Below are 14859 nucleotides of genomic sequence, written 5' to 3' on the forward strand. Positions count from 1 at the left end.
ACAGTGGAGGGACGAAAGGCCCAGAAAGGTCAATGGCACTGAAGAAGAACAAGGTCGGAGGCCTGATGCCGCCCCCCTTGAGACCTACTAGGAAGCCGTGGTTATCTTGACAGCGGGCTACTGGTGAAACAATAGGTCAGGGGGACAGAATGGAGGGCCCAGAGCTAGACCCACCTGAATACAGCCAACTGGTACCTGACAGAGGGGCAGACACAATCTGATGGAGAAAGCGTGGTCTTTTCGGAAGGACGGCGTGGGAGCCAGTGCTCTTCTGGGGAGAGGAAGGCGGGGACCGGTCGGTGACACAGTGGAAGTGACGTCACGGCTGATGAGGCCGGCTGCCTGCAGCCCTCTCCTGGGACAGGTCTGGCTTCTAAAGCAGGCAAGGATGGTGGGGATGAGCAGGCCGCTTGCACCGTTAGAGAAGCTTTTACATCTCACTTTTTTAATCTCCCGTGTTTCTTTCTCTGTGTCTGACTGGTGTGCGTGCGCGTTTGCATCTCCCCCTCTCCATCCTCTCTTCCTGTCGGGGTTTGTGCCCCTCTTTCACCAGTCTGGGTGTCTCCGTTTGTGTCTGTTCATGTCTGCATGTGTCTGTCTCCCCGTCTGTCCTATTTTCGGGTCTGTCCCTGTGTGTCTCGTTTTTCTCTGTCCCTTTCCCCTTCAATAGCTTCTTATTGGGCTCCGCTGGGTACCCACCGCTGTGCTGGGGTGAGGGTGCAGTGATGCGGAGAGGAGCACCGTGTCGGGAGGGAGCCGAGTCCACGACCTGCACTGAACAGTGCCAGCCTCCAGTCGGTGCTGCGGGAGGGGCTCGCTCTGCCTCAGAGCAGGAGCTGGAGGGTGTTCTGTGCCTGAGAAGGTAGGTTAAGCTTCCTGGGAGGGATGACTTGGAGCTAACCGGGCTAAGGGTGTTCGTAGCATGGCTGGCATCCCGTGGTGGGAGTGAGCGCCGCTCGCGGCTGGCGAACCCAACGTGGAGAAGGAGGCACGCGGTTGGCCCTGTGGGGTCTGCGGGATCCACATTGGGCCTTGGTTCTTAGCCCCAACTGTGCTGGGATGCTGTTGAAGGTCTGAAGCCCAGGAGTGACCTGAGCACATTTGCATATCATAAAGATGCCTCTGGGGGTAACTTCTGGCTTCCTCAGTAGACCACACGACAGAGAACAGGGGCTTGGATTATGGTGTTGGCCATGGAAATGGATAGAAGTTGACAGATTTAGGAACCATTGAGAAAGTAGAACTGATAAGACTTGGTGATTGCCTGATGACAATGTTATGTTATCTGAAATTTTGTCTGTAGTGATGTACACATGTCAAATTTCGATTTTAATTTTGCTGTAAGGGCAAAAACTCACAGTACGTCAAAGATGCCCTTTTAGATAATCACTGTTAGACTAGATAGGGAGAAAAAAGTATTTGCTTAAAGTCGTTAGACTCTTGACTGGCCGTCAGCGGGATGGGTGAGTGACTAATATCTGAGAACAAATCTAGGTACCTTTACTGTCCTCAGCAAAGCAGCTAAATCAGCGATGCTCATCTCCTCCCAGGAGGCTGTGAATCTCCATGCACACCAAGGATGTGTGTTTTGTTGTTTGTGAGGAGTGAAGGTAAAGAGGTGAGACTCCCAGGTTTCTTGGTTGTGTGAAGAATGGGGATATGACCCCCACCCCCTCACCACTCTACCTTCCCAGGTTTAGAGACACCGTCCCCCAGTAATAGGGCCACCCGTAACTGATAAGTGATTTTAGCTTGAAACGATTTTAGATTCATGTGAACATCGCAAAATCTGCCCAGTTTCGGTGTGCCTTTTATCCAGCTTCAGCCAGTGGTGACATCTTTCATCATCATGTTATCAAACCCAGGAAATTGACACAGCTGCAGTATTAGTAAACTACACACCTTGATTGGTTTTCATCATTTTTTACATGCACTCGATTTTTGTTTTGTTTCTGTTGCAGTGTATAGTTCTACAGAATATTATCACGTGTATGCATTTGTGTAGCCACTGCCACACACAAGTCACTGAGCACACACTGTTTATTTAAAGGCTTTTCGCATTGTCCTGACTCTTGTCCCCAGTTCTGTTTTGTCTCACTAGGTCCATGGTAAGAAAGCAGAGCTTTTACTTCATTCCCTCTTCTCTCTCTCTTGTGGTTCCATTCTCTGCAGTCCCGCTCCTGTTGCTACCGGTGAACGGCTGTGAACCTCTCCTGTTATTTCAACCCTGACTCTAAATGCCTTCATTTGCCTGCGTGGACTTGGGTCTGTCTTCCTCCTTGACCCTGGGTGGAAGTGGAGTCCCCTTCCCTGCCCTCTCATGGCCAGGAATACCTCTCTTTCTTTTTCTCTGATCAGTACAAGAGCTGAGAACCAGGACTCTTACGGTTGCACGTGATGGAAACTCATGTTTCACTAACCAAAACTAAAAGAGAATTTATTGAGTCATGTCAGTAGCATGTTCCAGAAGTGGCTTCAAGCCTTACTGGACCCAGGGGTTCAAATAGTGCATCAGGGCACTGTCTGTCCACATGGACCACTCTTTTTGCATGGTCCTTGCAAACCTCCAGACTCATGTTTTACTGGCCAGGCAGCAGCAGGAGTAAACTTTAGGGACAGCTCTGGCCAAAGAAGCCTCTGGCAGATGCTGATGGGTCCATCTTGGGCCGGGCCCCCATCACTGTGCCAGGGGTGGGCCACCTTGCTCATTCCCAAGACCCTCGGCCCCCTCTTTAGCTTGTTGTGGTGGGAGCTGACTGTGGGTGGGTCAGCTGCGTCTGAATGAATCCATCCCAAGAAAAGGTGATTTTCTGATAGAAAAAAGGGGAGGATGGGAGTGGCTGAGCTTGTCTCTTTGTGACATTTCACTGGTTGTGCTACGGCAGGGAGAGGGGTCTCCCTTTGGTCAGGTAGCCATCCTTTGGAGGAAGGAGGTCACCCTTAGGTCAGGTAGTCATCTTTTGAGGGGAGGAGGTCACCCTCGGGGCCAGTGGCCTCCTGGCCCAGCGGGTTTTGGCCATGAGGGGTTTGGACTCACATGGCAGCAGCGGGTTATAGGGAGGATGGGTTCCTCTGTGCTTCCATTATCTGTTGCTGTACAATAGTTACTCCAGTACTTGGTGGCCTAATACAGCAGACATTTTATTTAACTGCACATGATCTTGCAGTTCAGGCGGAGCTGGGGGTCTGGCACAGCGGGTCCGCATTCTGGGAGCGGAGGAGCTAGGCTGTGTGCAGGGTGCAGGGGGGTGGCTGCAGCCTCGGGTGGAGTAAACTCCGGCCTCTAATGGGCTTGTGTGACTTCTCCTTTAGTGGATATCATGGAGATAAAGGAAATCCGCCCGGGGAAGAGCTCCAAGGATTTCGAGCGTGCAAAAGCAGTCCGCCAGAAGGAAGACTGCTGCTTCACCATCTTGTATGGCACCCAGTTCGTCCTCAGCACGCTCAGTTTATCAGGTGGGTGCACATCCGCGTGCCGTGGTCCCTTTCCAGGACGTCCCCTGTTGCAGAATGCTTTTGCCTGCCTGCTCATGAATGTGTGCTTGGGGGCATCATGGTTTTGAATCCTAACCCTGCCCCCTTTCAGCTGTGTGTCTTTGGGCAAGCTACTCAGCCTCTCTGAGCAGCAGTTTGCTCAGTTGTGAAACAGGGAGAATGGTAATGCCCACCTCATTCAGATGTTGTACGGATTATGTTAAGGGCCTGCCTGGCTCATGCGGACAGCCCGGCCTATGCCATTTATCCAGCTTAACTGTTGAGTACATCTTGTCTCTCCCACATGTAGACATGCACACACAGCACACGCATGCACCCACACATGCGTCACACACGTGTGCACATACAGAGACATGTGTATCTGGAGGCGAGATTTGTGGCCGTTCCTGTGAACACACCAAAAAGCCAAAGAGTCCTGCGAGAGGCCTTCACTTGGGCAGAAGCTGCAGCTCCTTCACGTCCTGTGCTAGACTGCGTTGCCGTGGGACTGCACATACATCAGACCGATGAGAGAAGATGGCTACCGTTAAAAGTTGACCAAAGTTGGGGGACACTCTGTTAGGGACATTTCATTTGGGGTCAGATAGGTTCCACTGATCTGATTTCTCATTCAAGCTTTCTTCAGGCATCTTTTGGGCAGATGCTCTGTGCTAGGTTGTGCCAGAAAGCGGGGGGGGGGGGCTGTAAAGATGAGTAAGACACAGTTGCTGCCTTTCAGGAACTCACTGTCTACTTGGGGAGACAGACGTGTGGACAGGAACCTCCCGTCCACTGTGATAAGAGCTACAGTCTGAGCGTAGGCAGTGTGCTGTAGGAGCACAGAGTGCCTAATTCCAGGGGTGGCTTTGCAGAGGAGGTGACTTTGAAACTGGGTTTTGAGGCATCGGTAGGAGTTGGGAGGAAAGCAGAAGGACGGTTCAGGCAGACAGCATCACATGTGAGGCAGGAAGTAGGAAGCTGGGTGTGGGAAATGGTAAGTGCAGTTCTGACTGACGGCGTGTGGCAGGTGGCAGGGATGGGACAGGAGAGCGGTGGGGGGGTTGGGCGGTCTGTGAACTTTCACAGGTGTGTCCACTCAGCCCCACTGCAGGCTGAGGCCTGGCCGCTGCTCTGGGTAGGCGGACCCGGAGAGCCCAAGGGAGACTCGGAGGCCAGCATGTCAGCGCCTCCCTGGGGTCTCTCTTCAGCCCCCTGGAATTCAAGGTCAGGTAGAGAGACGGGCAAGACTCGCTTACTGCCTCTGGGGCAGGTCTCTTGACCGTTCTGAACTTAGTTTTCTCCTCATCCACATGGGCAGAGGGAGCAGCGACCTCGGCAGGCTCTCGTGCAGACCGACAAGGTCCCTGGTTGTTAGGAGATGTTTAGTAACTCAGTGAGGTGTTGGCATTGCTAGCTGCATTCTATCGATGAGGAAACGAGGTCCAGAGGCGTAAGCCCCCAGTTGAACATCACACAGCCTTGAAGTGGTGCGGGGGCACTTGGCGATGATGCCCATCCCTTAGCCACTGCGTCTTGCCCCTTCCCTCGTGGGCATCAGCATCACCTGCTTGGCGCCTCTCTCCCAGTGGAGGGCTGCTGGGGATTGTCACGTGGGTTATCTCAGGCCCTGCTTCTTACACATTAGTGTAGGGCTAAAAGCTAATAGTCTTTAAAAAAAAGACAGTCATCCAGTTGTCGCCCCTGCTGCAGAAGTTTCCTCATGGACGTGCGGCCTCATCTCAGACAAAAAGCAGGTCTTAGGCCCATGAAGGTGTGAAGGAGATGACTCCTAGGTGCCCTTCCTCAGAAGTAGAAACCACACAGTTGTGTCCCATCCCCGCAGTCTGGGGGGCTGGGGGGGCGCGGGGCTGGGGCTCGAAGCAGAGGCCTTCCCAGGGAGCCGCAGCTTTGTGTTCCTTCACCCCTCCAGCTGACTCTAAGGATGATGCGGCCAAGTGGCTTTCTGGCTTGAAAATCTTACACCAGGAAGCGATGAATGCGTCCACACCCACCGTCATTGAGAGGTATTGGCTTTGGTCTGCTTTTGTCTGTATTCGCTCACTTGTTCATTCATTCTGTGCCCCCTTTAGCCAACATAGGCGAAGGGAGGGAAAATGGGACGTTTCACTGTGGAGGCTGCTGGAGCATCCTGTGTGCCGCAGGTGCCCAGTAGTGGCTGTGGTCTCCAGGGGCGCACAGAAGAGCCCTGCTCAGTGCCAGGCCTGGGCAGGGCCTGCCGGGGTGAGGAGTGCGGTGCCACCGAGACAGAACCGCCTCAGTGTCTGAGGGACGACTGGGGGCTCTGTCCTAAAGGACGTGAGAAGGGATGAGGCTGACGGATCCGAGGACAGTCAGCCGTGAGGACGGAATTCTCCACCGAGTCAGAGAGTTGGAAACCCTTCCTTTGCTTTTCTGTCTCCTTTGTCCTCGTCCCATAGGACTCACCTAGGCTTGGGCTGTTTTCTAACTTCTCCCTCTTTTTTGTCTCGACTCTCTTCCCAGTTGGCTGAGAAAGCAGATTTATTCTGTGGATCAAACCAGAAGAAACAGGTGAGGTTCACTCGCACTTCTGTGATTTTCTCCAGATCGCTTTGAGCTCCAGAGTTCTTTTCCTTAACATCCCAAGGGTTCGGATAATGTTTTGTGGTGTGGAAAGATCCTCCTGGGGTCAGATCTGACCTACAAGGTGCCAGATGCTGTGCTGGGTGCTGGGGGTCCGCGGGGACAAGCTCTCCACCTGCGTGGGGCCTCGTTGCAGTGGAAAATTCCAGTCCATCTGCAACACAACTTCTCCGGCACAGCACTTGGAGCCCGTCACCTAGGCCTTCACCCTGGAGCCCCTGCCATCTCCGGGGCAGAGATGGGGTTGCCATGGCCCCGCCCTTAACCTTGCAGCGGGGGAGAGATGGAAGGTAAAGGAGCGAGTTAAAGGGTGATGGTTGTGAGGGCCAGGAGACACGGGGTGGGCGGTGTGCTGACACAATCCTGTGTACTTGGTCGCTTCGCAGCGCACCTTGCAGGGGTTCCCTGTTGGCAACCAGCACACTAGCTGCTGGATGTTGTTGTAACAGACACAGTTTTTGTCCTCAGATGGGTGCTGTGTGATTTCCGTATTTGATCAGAAGTCATTTCCTTCTTTGAAGGCCATAGCGGTGTTCGTGGTCCTTTGTTACCATTGTAAATCACGCTGCAGTGAAACTCTTGGGGCCTTACAGTTTGTAAGCAGTGCGAGGGGGCCAAGAGCAGGATCAGTTCAGAGAGCGGCATACCAGCCGTAAGGCATTTTCCAGTCCAGCATTTTCAGGGAGGCGTAGCAGCTCCTGTTTCCACCAGGGGTGCGATTTCCTGATGCCCTGTATCATCAGATTTTCACCTTTGTTAATCTGTTGGGTGAAAGGCAAACAGCACAATTTTTTGCTTAAACTTGCATTTCTTTCTTTACGGGTGAGGTTAAGCATCCTCACATCCATTTTTTTTAAGATTATGATTCAGTTAGGAATAATGTACCACCACTTACTAAGCCCTCAGCATCCATGGGACTGTGCTGCTAAGCACTTTACAAACCATGGCATCACTTAGCCCCACATTTGATTCATTCACAAAATTTTAAACGCTTCTCCTTCCCTCCATTCCCCGTTAAGGTATGTCCGTATCACGTGTGAAGCCAAGCCATGGCTGACCTGCACAGCTCTCCCGTCGTGTGCCCGAAAGGTGTGTGCCTGTGTCAGGACAGTGTGCCCCATCACTAGTGGCCTCGTTTGGGTGTGCCTCTGCCGTCTCTCTTACATATGCCACCCGGGGGTGGGGTGACTCAAAGAGTAGCCGCGAAGCAGTGGACGGGGTGGTGATGGTGCAGGTCAGCCAGCAGCGCTCTCCGTGCTGGTCACTGCCCGCCTCTCCCCTCCCCTCCTCCACACGGCCAGTGTTCGCGTTGGCCCCGCGCCCTGGCCGAGCTCTGCTGTTACAGGGGTGGATCCTGTGAGGTCGGAGTTGGAGGGTTTTGGACACAATGTTCTCTTTCAGCCTGAGAGGCGGTGCCTCCCATAAGTGTTTCCTTTCTCTGTGGCTTAGGGGTGATTCACTGTTGCGATTGGCACTGGGAGGACAGGTGGAGCCCTCCTGGGCCCCCTCTCCTCGTGGTGGTGGGATTGACTGGGTTCCCAGGTCTGCTTCTCCATCTTCCGTTGTCAAGAAATGGAAGCGTCCCTCTGGTTCTGCTCAGAACGGATTCTCGCAAGTCCGTCACAGAGACCCGTCTTGCTGTCAGCTGGCCCCGAGCCTGCCGCCCGGAGGAAGTCTGTGTCTGAATGTGATTCCTTGTTCTGCGCTGGCTTTTCCCTCCCCTGAAGCCCGCACAGTCTTTTTGCTCTGTTGACCTGTGGAAAATCCTGCCTTTCCAAGTTTTTCAAAAGGGACTTTAAGGTGCCAATGAAAAGGCAACTGACTCCTCCTCTGCCAAGTTCCCCTCCTTTCCTGCTGCCCACGACCAACCATGCTTCCTGAAGGAAAACAAAGAAGAGACAGGGAGGCGGGAGGCAGGCCCTCAGCTGGCCCGCCTTCTCCTGGGCACCGTTTCCACTGCTCACCATCTCGGGGGGCACAGTGGTAGCAGCTGGCATTTGTTAAAAGCTCAGTTTGCAGCAGCCACCGTGGTGAGCACTTTACAGAGTCCCAGAATTGGGGGATGCTTATGGAATGTCCCCAGACTGGTGAACTAGAGGCCCTTTATCCGTTTTACGAGGACAGTGAGGCTCGGGGAGTTAAGTAACTTGTCTGCGGCAGCTCACTTTTCGGGCGTGGCACTGGGGTGAAGGCTTACTTATCACTGCTCAATGGCCCTTTTTTAAATTTTAAAGTTATGCACTTGAAAGCTGGTCAGTGGCAGAAATTGTCCCTTCTCCACCCCAACCAGTGACTAAAAACTACTTAATTTGTTTTATTGCAGTAAAATATACGTAGCAAAGTTAACCGTCTTAAGCGTACACTCCCCATGAGACTAAATGCATGAATGCTGTGCTCTGTTACCAGAACCTCTGTCCCCATTATAGACTAACTTCTGTTCCTCCTCGCCCAGCCCCTGGGACCCTCTGGTCCACTTTATGTCTCCCTGAATCCGACTGCCCTCGGCCCCCCATGAGTGGAATGGTGCAGTCCTTGTCTTCTCGTGGCTGGCTTAGTTCACTCAGCACAGTGTCTTCCTGTTTCATCCATGTTACTGTCGCGTGTGGCAGAACGTCCTTCCTCTTGAAGGCTGCCTAATTTCCCACTGTATGGCTAGCCCACCTTTTGTCTGCCTGTTCATCTGTTGATGGACGCCTGAGCTGCTTTCCCTTTGGCTGTGGTGAGTATTGTTGCTGTGGATGTGGGCATTCGAGTCCCTGATGTCCGTTCTTTGTGCCTTGCTTTACCCAGAAGTGCTGCAATCGAACGGCTAGATCGAATGGTAGTGCTGTTGGACTCTTTGACAAACTGTCACACAGAGGCTGCAGGCGCTTGACGTCCCCACCAGCAATGCACAAGGGTTCTGTTTTTGGACCCCCTTGCCAGTGCCTGGTGTTTTCCCTCCCCTCCCCTCCCCTCCCCTCCCTTCCCCTCCCCTCCCCTGCAGAAAGCTCCCGTAAACCCTTGTCCGGTTCTCCCTAATGTTCATAGGGTACGTCACCATGGTATATCTGTCAAAACCAAGAAACCAACATGGTACGTGACTGTTGGCTACACCCCAGCTTTATTTGGAGTTCACCATTCTTTCCACCAACGTTCTTCTGGTCGGAGATCCAGCCGCATGTCCCACATGGCATTTGCTTGTTTGTCCCCTTGGTCTCCTCTGGTCTGTGGCGGTTTCTCAGTCTTCCCTGGTCTTTCATGACCTTGGCAGTTTTGAAGAGCACATCTCAGGCGTTTTGTATGAAGTCCCTTGGTTTGTATTGGTCCCATATATTTTTGTTGTGCTCAGACTGGAGTTACGGGTAGCCTGTGGCTGTGGGTGTTTGGGAAGAACACCACGGGGGCGAAGGCCTCTCTCATCACATCGCATCGTGGGGTGTGTTCTCACCGTGGCTTGGTTGAGGGTGCTGCCAACTTGGACACCTGGCCAGGGTGACACGTAGAAGGTTTCTCCTATGTAAAGTTGCCCCCGCTGCCCCCATTCTTTGGGGATAAATCACCAAGTCCAGCGCACACACAGGAGGGGAGGGTTAGACTATTGTCAGTGCACATTGAACCATAGGAATGTGGACATTGCATTGCAGCTCTTCACGGACGTTATGTCAGTGCCTATGTTCTCATCTGGCCAGTGGGCATTTGACATTTGGCTTGAAGGGTTGCCTTTGGTCTGTCATTTAGTCTGTGCACAGTTTTCCCTCGCATCACGTTTCCACTAAATTGAGTTCAGAGTAAACACGCGACGGGACCCTCCCAGAAGCGCTGAGGGGCTGCGGTGCCACCGTCCTGCCCCGCTGCCGAGTCTCTCCCTTGGGGCTGCTGCTCAGGGGTGTTGGGGGGCCCTAGAGGTCAGAGGTCTGGCTGGCTCGGTCTGCCTGGTGTGTGTCGGATGAATGAAAGTCCTACCTTTTCGTTCCCAGACGTAATGCGGGCAAACGGAACGTTCTAGCTTTGGGAGCTTCCTTGTGATGCTTCCGGGCCTGGAGGGCCTGGGCCCGCGGGGATCTTGGCCAGACTTCCAGAACCTCTCTCTCCCTTTCTGAGCCTTGGGAGTTCAGTTGGCTCCCATCTGGGAATCAGGTTGTAAGGTCATACATAAAGTAAGAATTTTTGTGGTCAGAATAACCGCTTTGAGAAAGCCCCAGAACCTCCTACAAGATCCCTGAAGGTGTATTCCTCGCAGAGAGGCTCATGGGGGCCGAGCCCCGCAGAGGGGACAGCGGTCCCCAGGGCCAGCAGCACTTTGTCTCCTGTGCGCCTTCCCTCCTTTGCCCTTTGCCCTGCGGCATATAACACTGGATGTGCCAAAGCCGAGTGTGTGCTTCCGGGGGCGGGGCAGAGGGAAGACGGGGCGGGGCCTTCCCAGTGGAAGGGGGCGGGGCCGCAGGTGGGAGGCCGGCGTGTGGGTGCAGTTCTGTCCGTCAGCAGGAATGTGAGGAGGTTTCATGCTGTTAATAATCAGTCAGCAGTCTGCTCTAGCACTGGGGACTGTGGGGGGGCATTAGCCATGGGCTTGTACAGCCTCCCCTGCAGAGATCTGCTTCACTGCGTCTGGCGTGGGGCTCAAGAATGTGCATTTTTTTAACAAATCCCCAGCTAACGTTAATGCTGCTGGTCCAGGGACCCTACTTAGAAAAGCAGGCTTCTGGAGATGCTCTGTCTGATTTGGGTGGCTACTTAAATCTAAATTAATTAAAATGAAATAAAATAAAAAATTCAGTTCCTTGGATGCGCTGGCCACATTTCAAGTGCTCAATAGCCACATGTTCCCAGTCGTGGCTGCACAGGACAGCCCAGGCCTAGAACCTTTCCATCATTGTAGAAAGTTCTGCTGGACAGGGTTGATGGTTGAATCTCAGCCCTAACACTTACTGGTTAAATTGGGTAAATTACTTACTTTCTCTGTACTTTAGTTTCCTAATCTGTAAAAGAGAGGTTCCTACTCCTAGGATTCCGGGGGATTGAATGTGAAAAGTGCATGGATGGTGCCTGATTTATGGTAAAAGACTGAATGGTGTTTATTATTGTCATTATTGTTGTAAGAAGCTGGGGGTGGTGGAGGTGTTGGTCCAGCCTCAGAGTGGCAAGAAGGTTTCCTGGGGCTGCCACTCTTGGCTGTTGGGTAAAGGCTGCCCGGGTGCAGTGTTGCAGCAGCTGGGGCTGTGCCAGGCTGAGAAGGGACAATGCCACAGTTACCGTGGAAGAGGAGGGCTGCTCGTGGCCCACGGAGGATTGTGTTTGCCACCCCTCCCCTGAAGAGATTGCTCCGGTCCCTGTCCCCCTGTCACGGGTTGAGTCCTCAGAAGCAGAATCTTAGATGTGGGTCTGTGCGCAGGAAGCTTATCGGAGAGGGTGTTGGGGTTCAGCATCTGGGGAACTGAAGGCAGCGCCAGGAGTTGGGCTGTGTGGCAGCCACAGCCACGGCCTCAGCCGATCCCACAGGGAGCTCAGGGGTGGCCCTGCAGAGCTGTCCTGAACTGAGGCCAGAAGGCGGCGTGTTCGCAACAGTCAGATGCCCAATGTGACTTTGGCTGAGGCGCGCTTTATCTGATGGCAAGTCCTGGACGGGGTGGGGCTGAAGCCGGGAGCTGCCGGCTTCTTACCACCAGCAGCTGGGCGGTGAGTGTGCCTGTCCTGGCCGGGGGTTAGGGGTGCAGACAGGTCCACCGGCCTGGGGGGGTGGGCGAGGGCGGGGGAGGTGAGTAGCGGGGCGGGTCCGGGCACTGAGGCTCAGAGGAGCTCTTTGGCGCCCACCTCTACCTGGGGGCCCAGCTGCCCCGCTGTGAGGTGGGACTTTCGGACGAGGTGGGCTCAGATGTCCCCCGCTCAGATTCTCGTGCCCCGGGGCCCTGTGTTAGTTCCGCTGGCCCCCAGCTGTCTGTCTCTTTGTTCCTGGACGTGGGAAGGTTTCTCGGCCCCACTTCTGTCTGGAGTTTCTGGGTTCCCGAGGGAACTCTGACCTCTCCCTTGGTCCTGGATGAGCCCCCTGGTGGGGAGACCTTCTCCCTGCCTCCTCTTATGCTGCCAGCCCCCACTGTTCCTCTCCCTTCATCCTGCCCTGGCCAGTTCCTGGACACCCTGGGGCTGGGTCAGAAAGGGGGTGTCGGCCAGCCTGCTCGGTTCTTTTCCGGTCAGCACCCCCCAGCCCCCCAGAAGCTTTCGTTCTCTCAGCAGCATCTGGGAAGGCCCGCGGTGCTGGCCTCGGTATTAGCGGGGGGCGGGAAGCATTCGCAGGTGATGATCCCCAATGTGAGGGATGCTGTTAGACTAGAGTCTTGCAAGAATGCTGGAGGTGGAGACACAGGGACGCCAGGAGTCCCATGTAGTTGTCGCCAGGGGCAGCTGCTGAGTGTAACGTGCTGTTTCCTTCCTGGTGTCCTGGCCGAGGCCAAGTTGACAGTGGTGGGGAAGCTGGGCCTTTTTCTGCCCACATCCTGGGCAGGCTTCCTTTCTTGGCCACACACAGCCCCTGTCCGTTCTCGTGTCTCCAAGAGTACAGCAGTTTCCTCTGATCACACTAGCGGCCCCCTGACCACCCTCTCACCCTGCCGGCTGCCAGGCTCTGCAGCCACAGGGTTCTGGACCCCATGTCTCTGACCCACATCCTAATTCCATCCCTCCCCAGCATTCTTGCCATGCTGGGTGGCGGTCAATGCAGCGCTCAATGCAGACCTGGCGGCAGGCTGCCCCAGAGTCCCCCTCCCACCTGCAAGCACCAAATCTCTCTGAGCCTCAGTTCCTCACCTGGAATGTGGAGACGAGGGCGGTACCCATCTCAGAAGGTCCTGAGGTCATTGCGCATGTGTGTGTGTGTCCCAGGACATGCCTGGCATTGAATGCACACCACTTAAGTGTCAGCTGTTGTGACTGTCATTGTCGGCACTATTCCCGCTGTTTTTCCTGTTACTGGAGTGCACTGTCCCCTCTCCTCTTACACCGAATCGTGCTGCCCAGCCTGGGTGAACATACTCGTGAGGGTCTGCGTGTTGTGGCCCAATGACTGTACGCTTTGGGATCTGATTCAGACCCAGGGTGTGCTGCTGTCCCTCTCTGATTCTGAGGGGCAGATCCCCAGCACCTGCCCCCATGGCCTGTTCTGAGCCCCAGAGATCGACAATTTACACCGTGTAGGGGGTCCAACATAGTGAGAAATTAGGAGCACTGTTGCTTGGATGATGCCCAGGGCAGCCTGGCACATAGTAGGTGCTCAGATAAGGCCAGCCACCTGCTCCTTCTCCCCAACCTTCAGTGACCTCCCCTTGGTTGAGCCCCTGTGATGACATTGCCTCTCTGCAAAGGTTGTCTTGTCATCTGGAACCGTGTTCTGCCCACACTGAGAATCTCCTGGGTGACCAGCACCCACGGCCATTCCTGACGGGTGGAGACCAGAGTCGTGCATGGGGTGTCACCCCCACCTTGAACCCAGGGTCCCTTGTTCCCGGGTAGTGCTCCCTAGACAGCTGCTGGCCGGCTCTTCCCGGAGACCCCGGGTCTGCTCGCCCACAGTGGGAGCTGATGGGAGCAGCCAGACCCTCTGTGTTGAACCCCCCGAGGGTGACGGAGCTGGGCTTCCTCTTTTCCAGCATCAGCCTCCGAGAGCTGAAGACCGTCCTGCCCCTGGTCAACTTCAAAGTGAGCAGCGCCAAGTTCCTCAAAGATAAGTTCGTGGTAAGTGTGTAGCTCAGCCTGGTGATTTGGTGACCTCAGGGTCACTTGTGCCTTGAGCTCCATTAAATGGTGCCCGAGAAAGTCCTTTACCTACAGGTTCATGTGTCTCAGTCGAGCCCTAGGACCATGTTCTAGTGGGGATGTCGTCCTGAGGACCGGGTTTACCAGGCTGCCTGAAGAACATCTCCAGCCTGACCCTCCCTCTCCTGCATGTTCCACAGCCCGTTTCTCTTCTAGTAACGTGAACGGATGTTTTTTTTTTTTTTTTTGGAAAATGTGAAAAATTTCTTATGTAGGTTGCCAGGAATGTGGCATTTTCTATGCAAGTCCTGGTTGTCAGAATTGGTTCTTCTCTGCTTCCCCCTGCTTCCTGCTGCCCTTCCCTCCGTCCCCCCATCATTCAGTTTCTGTTCTTGTGTAATTAAGCTGCTGGTAGATCCGGGGCAGGTAAAGTCACTGTCAGTGATGACGTAGAGCAGGTCAGGTGGGACATTTCTGAACGGTGTGAGGGTGGGGATAGCGTGCAGGCCCCCTTTCTGGCGCTCGGGTACCGATTCTGGTCAAGGAACGCGATCACACTCCAGCCCAGTTGCCCCCGCTGGAGGAGTTAGTGGCCATGTCAGCAGCGGCCCCCCACTCACCCCCCCACCCACAGGATTCTCCTGCTGAAAATGCTCATTCATTTTGTACCAGTGAACTCCTGGAAGAGCTGACCCACTTTATGGCTGATCAAGCCATCTTTTTGACCTTCCCCCAGCATCCCTACTAATCCAGGAAGGCAAAAACACAGGAGGGTGGGGATTGAAGGACCAGCGGAGAGATGGGCGGGCATTTACCACAGCCTCACGTCATCGGACACTGGTTCCTTATCGAGTCTTCACCACAGAGGCATCATGTAGGTGTCACCTGGTTTGGTTTCAGGGAAGTCTTAAGAAGGTAGTGGTGGTTCCCCCACTGCACAGATGAAGAAACTGAGGGTTTGAAAGGACTGAGTAAATTGCCCCAAACCATTAAGTAACTGAGGGGACATTGCTCTGCCATGGGCTGTTCTGAGCC

General features: G+C 54.3%; 1 protein-coding gene across 1 annotated transcript in view; it reads left to right on the forward strand.

Moving 5' to 3' along the window:
* The window catches only part of PLCG2 (phospholipase C gamma 2), a 126054-nt gene that overhangs the window by 45361 nt on the left and 65834 nt on the right, over window positions 1-14859 (forward strand). The window contains exons 3-6 of the mRNA XM_036909355.2: window positions 3313-3456; window positions 5405-5498; window positions 5977-6024; window positions 13719-13803. Of these exons, the coding sequence (XP_036765250.2) occupies window positions 3313-3456; window positions 5405-5498; window positions 5977-6024; window positions 13719-13803 (371 nt within the window). The remainder of the gene's footprint in view (window positions 1-3312; window positions 3457-5404; window positions 5499-5976; window positions 6025-13718; window positions 13804-14859) is intronic.

The sequence above is a fragment of the Manis pentadactyla genome, chromosome 15, assembly GCF_030020395.1.
Source record: "Manis pentadactyla isolate mManPen7 chromosome 15, mManPen7.hap1, whole genome shotgun sequence".
NCBI lineage: Eukaryota > Metazoa > Chordata > Mammalia > Pholidota > Manidae > Manis > Manis pentadactyla.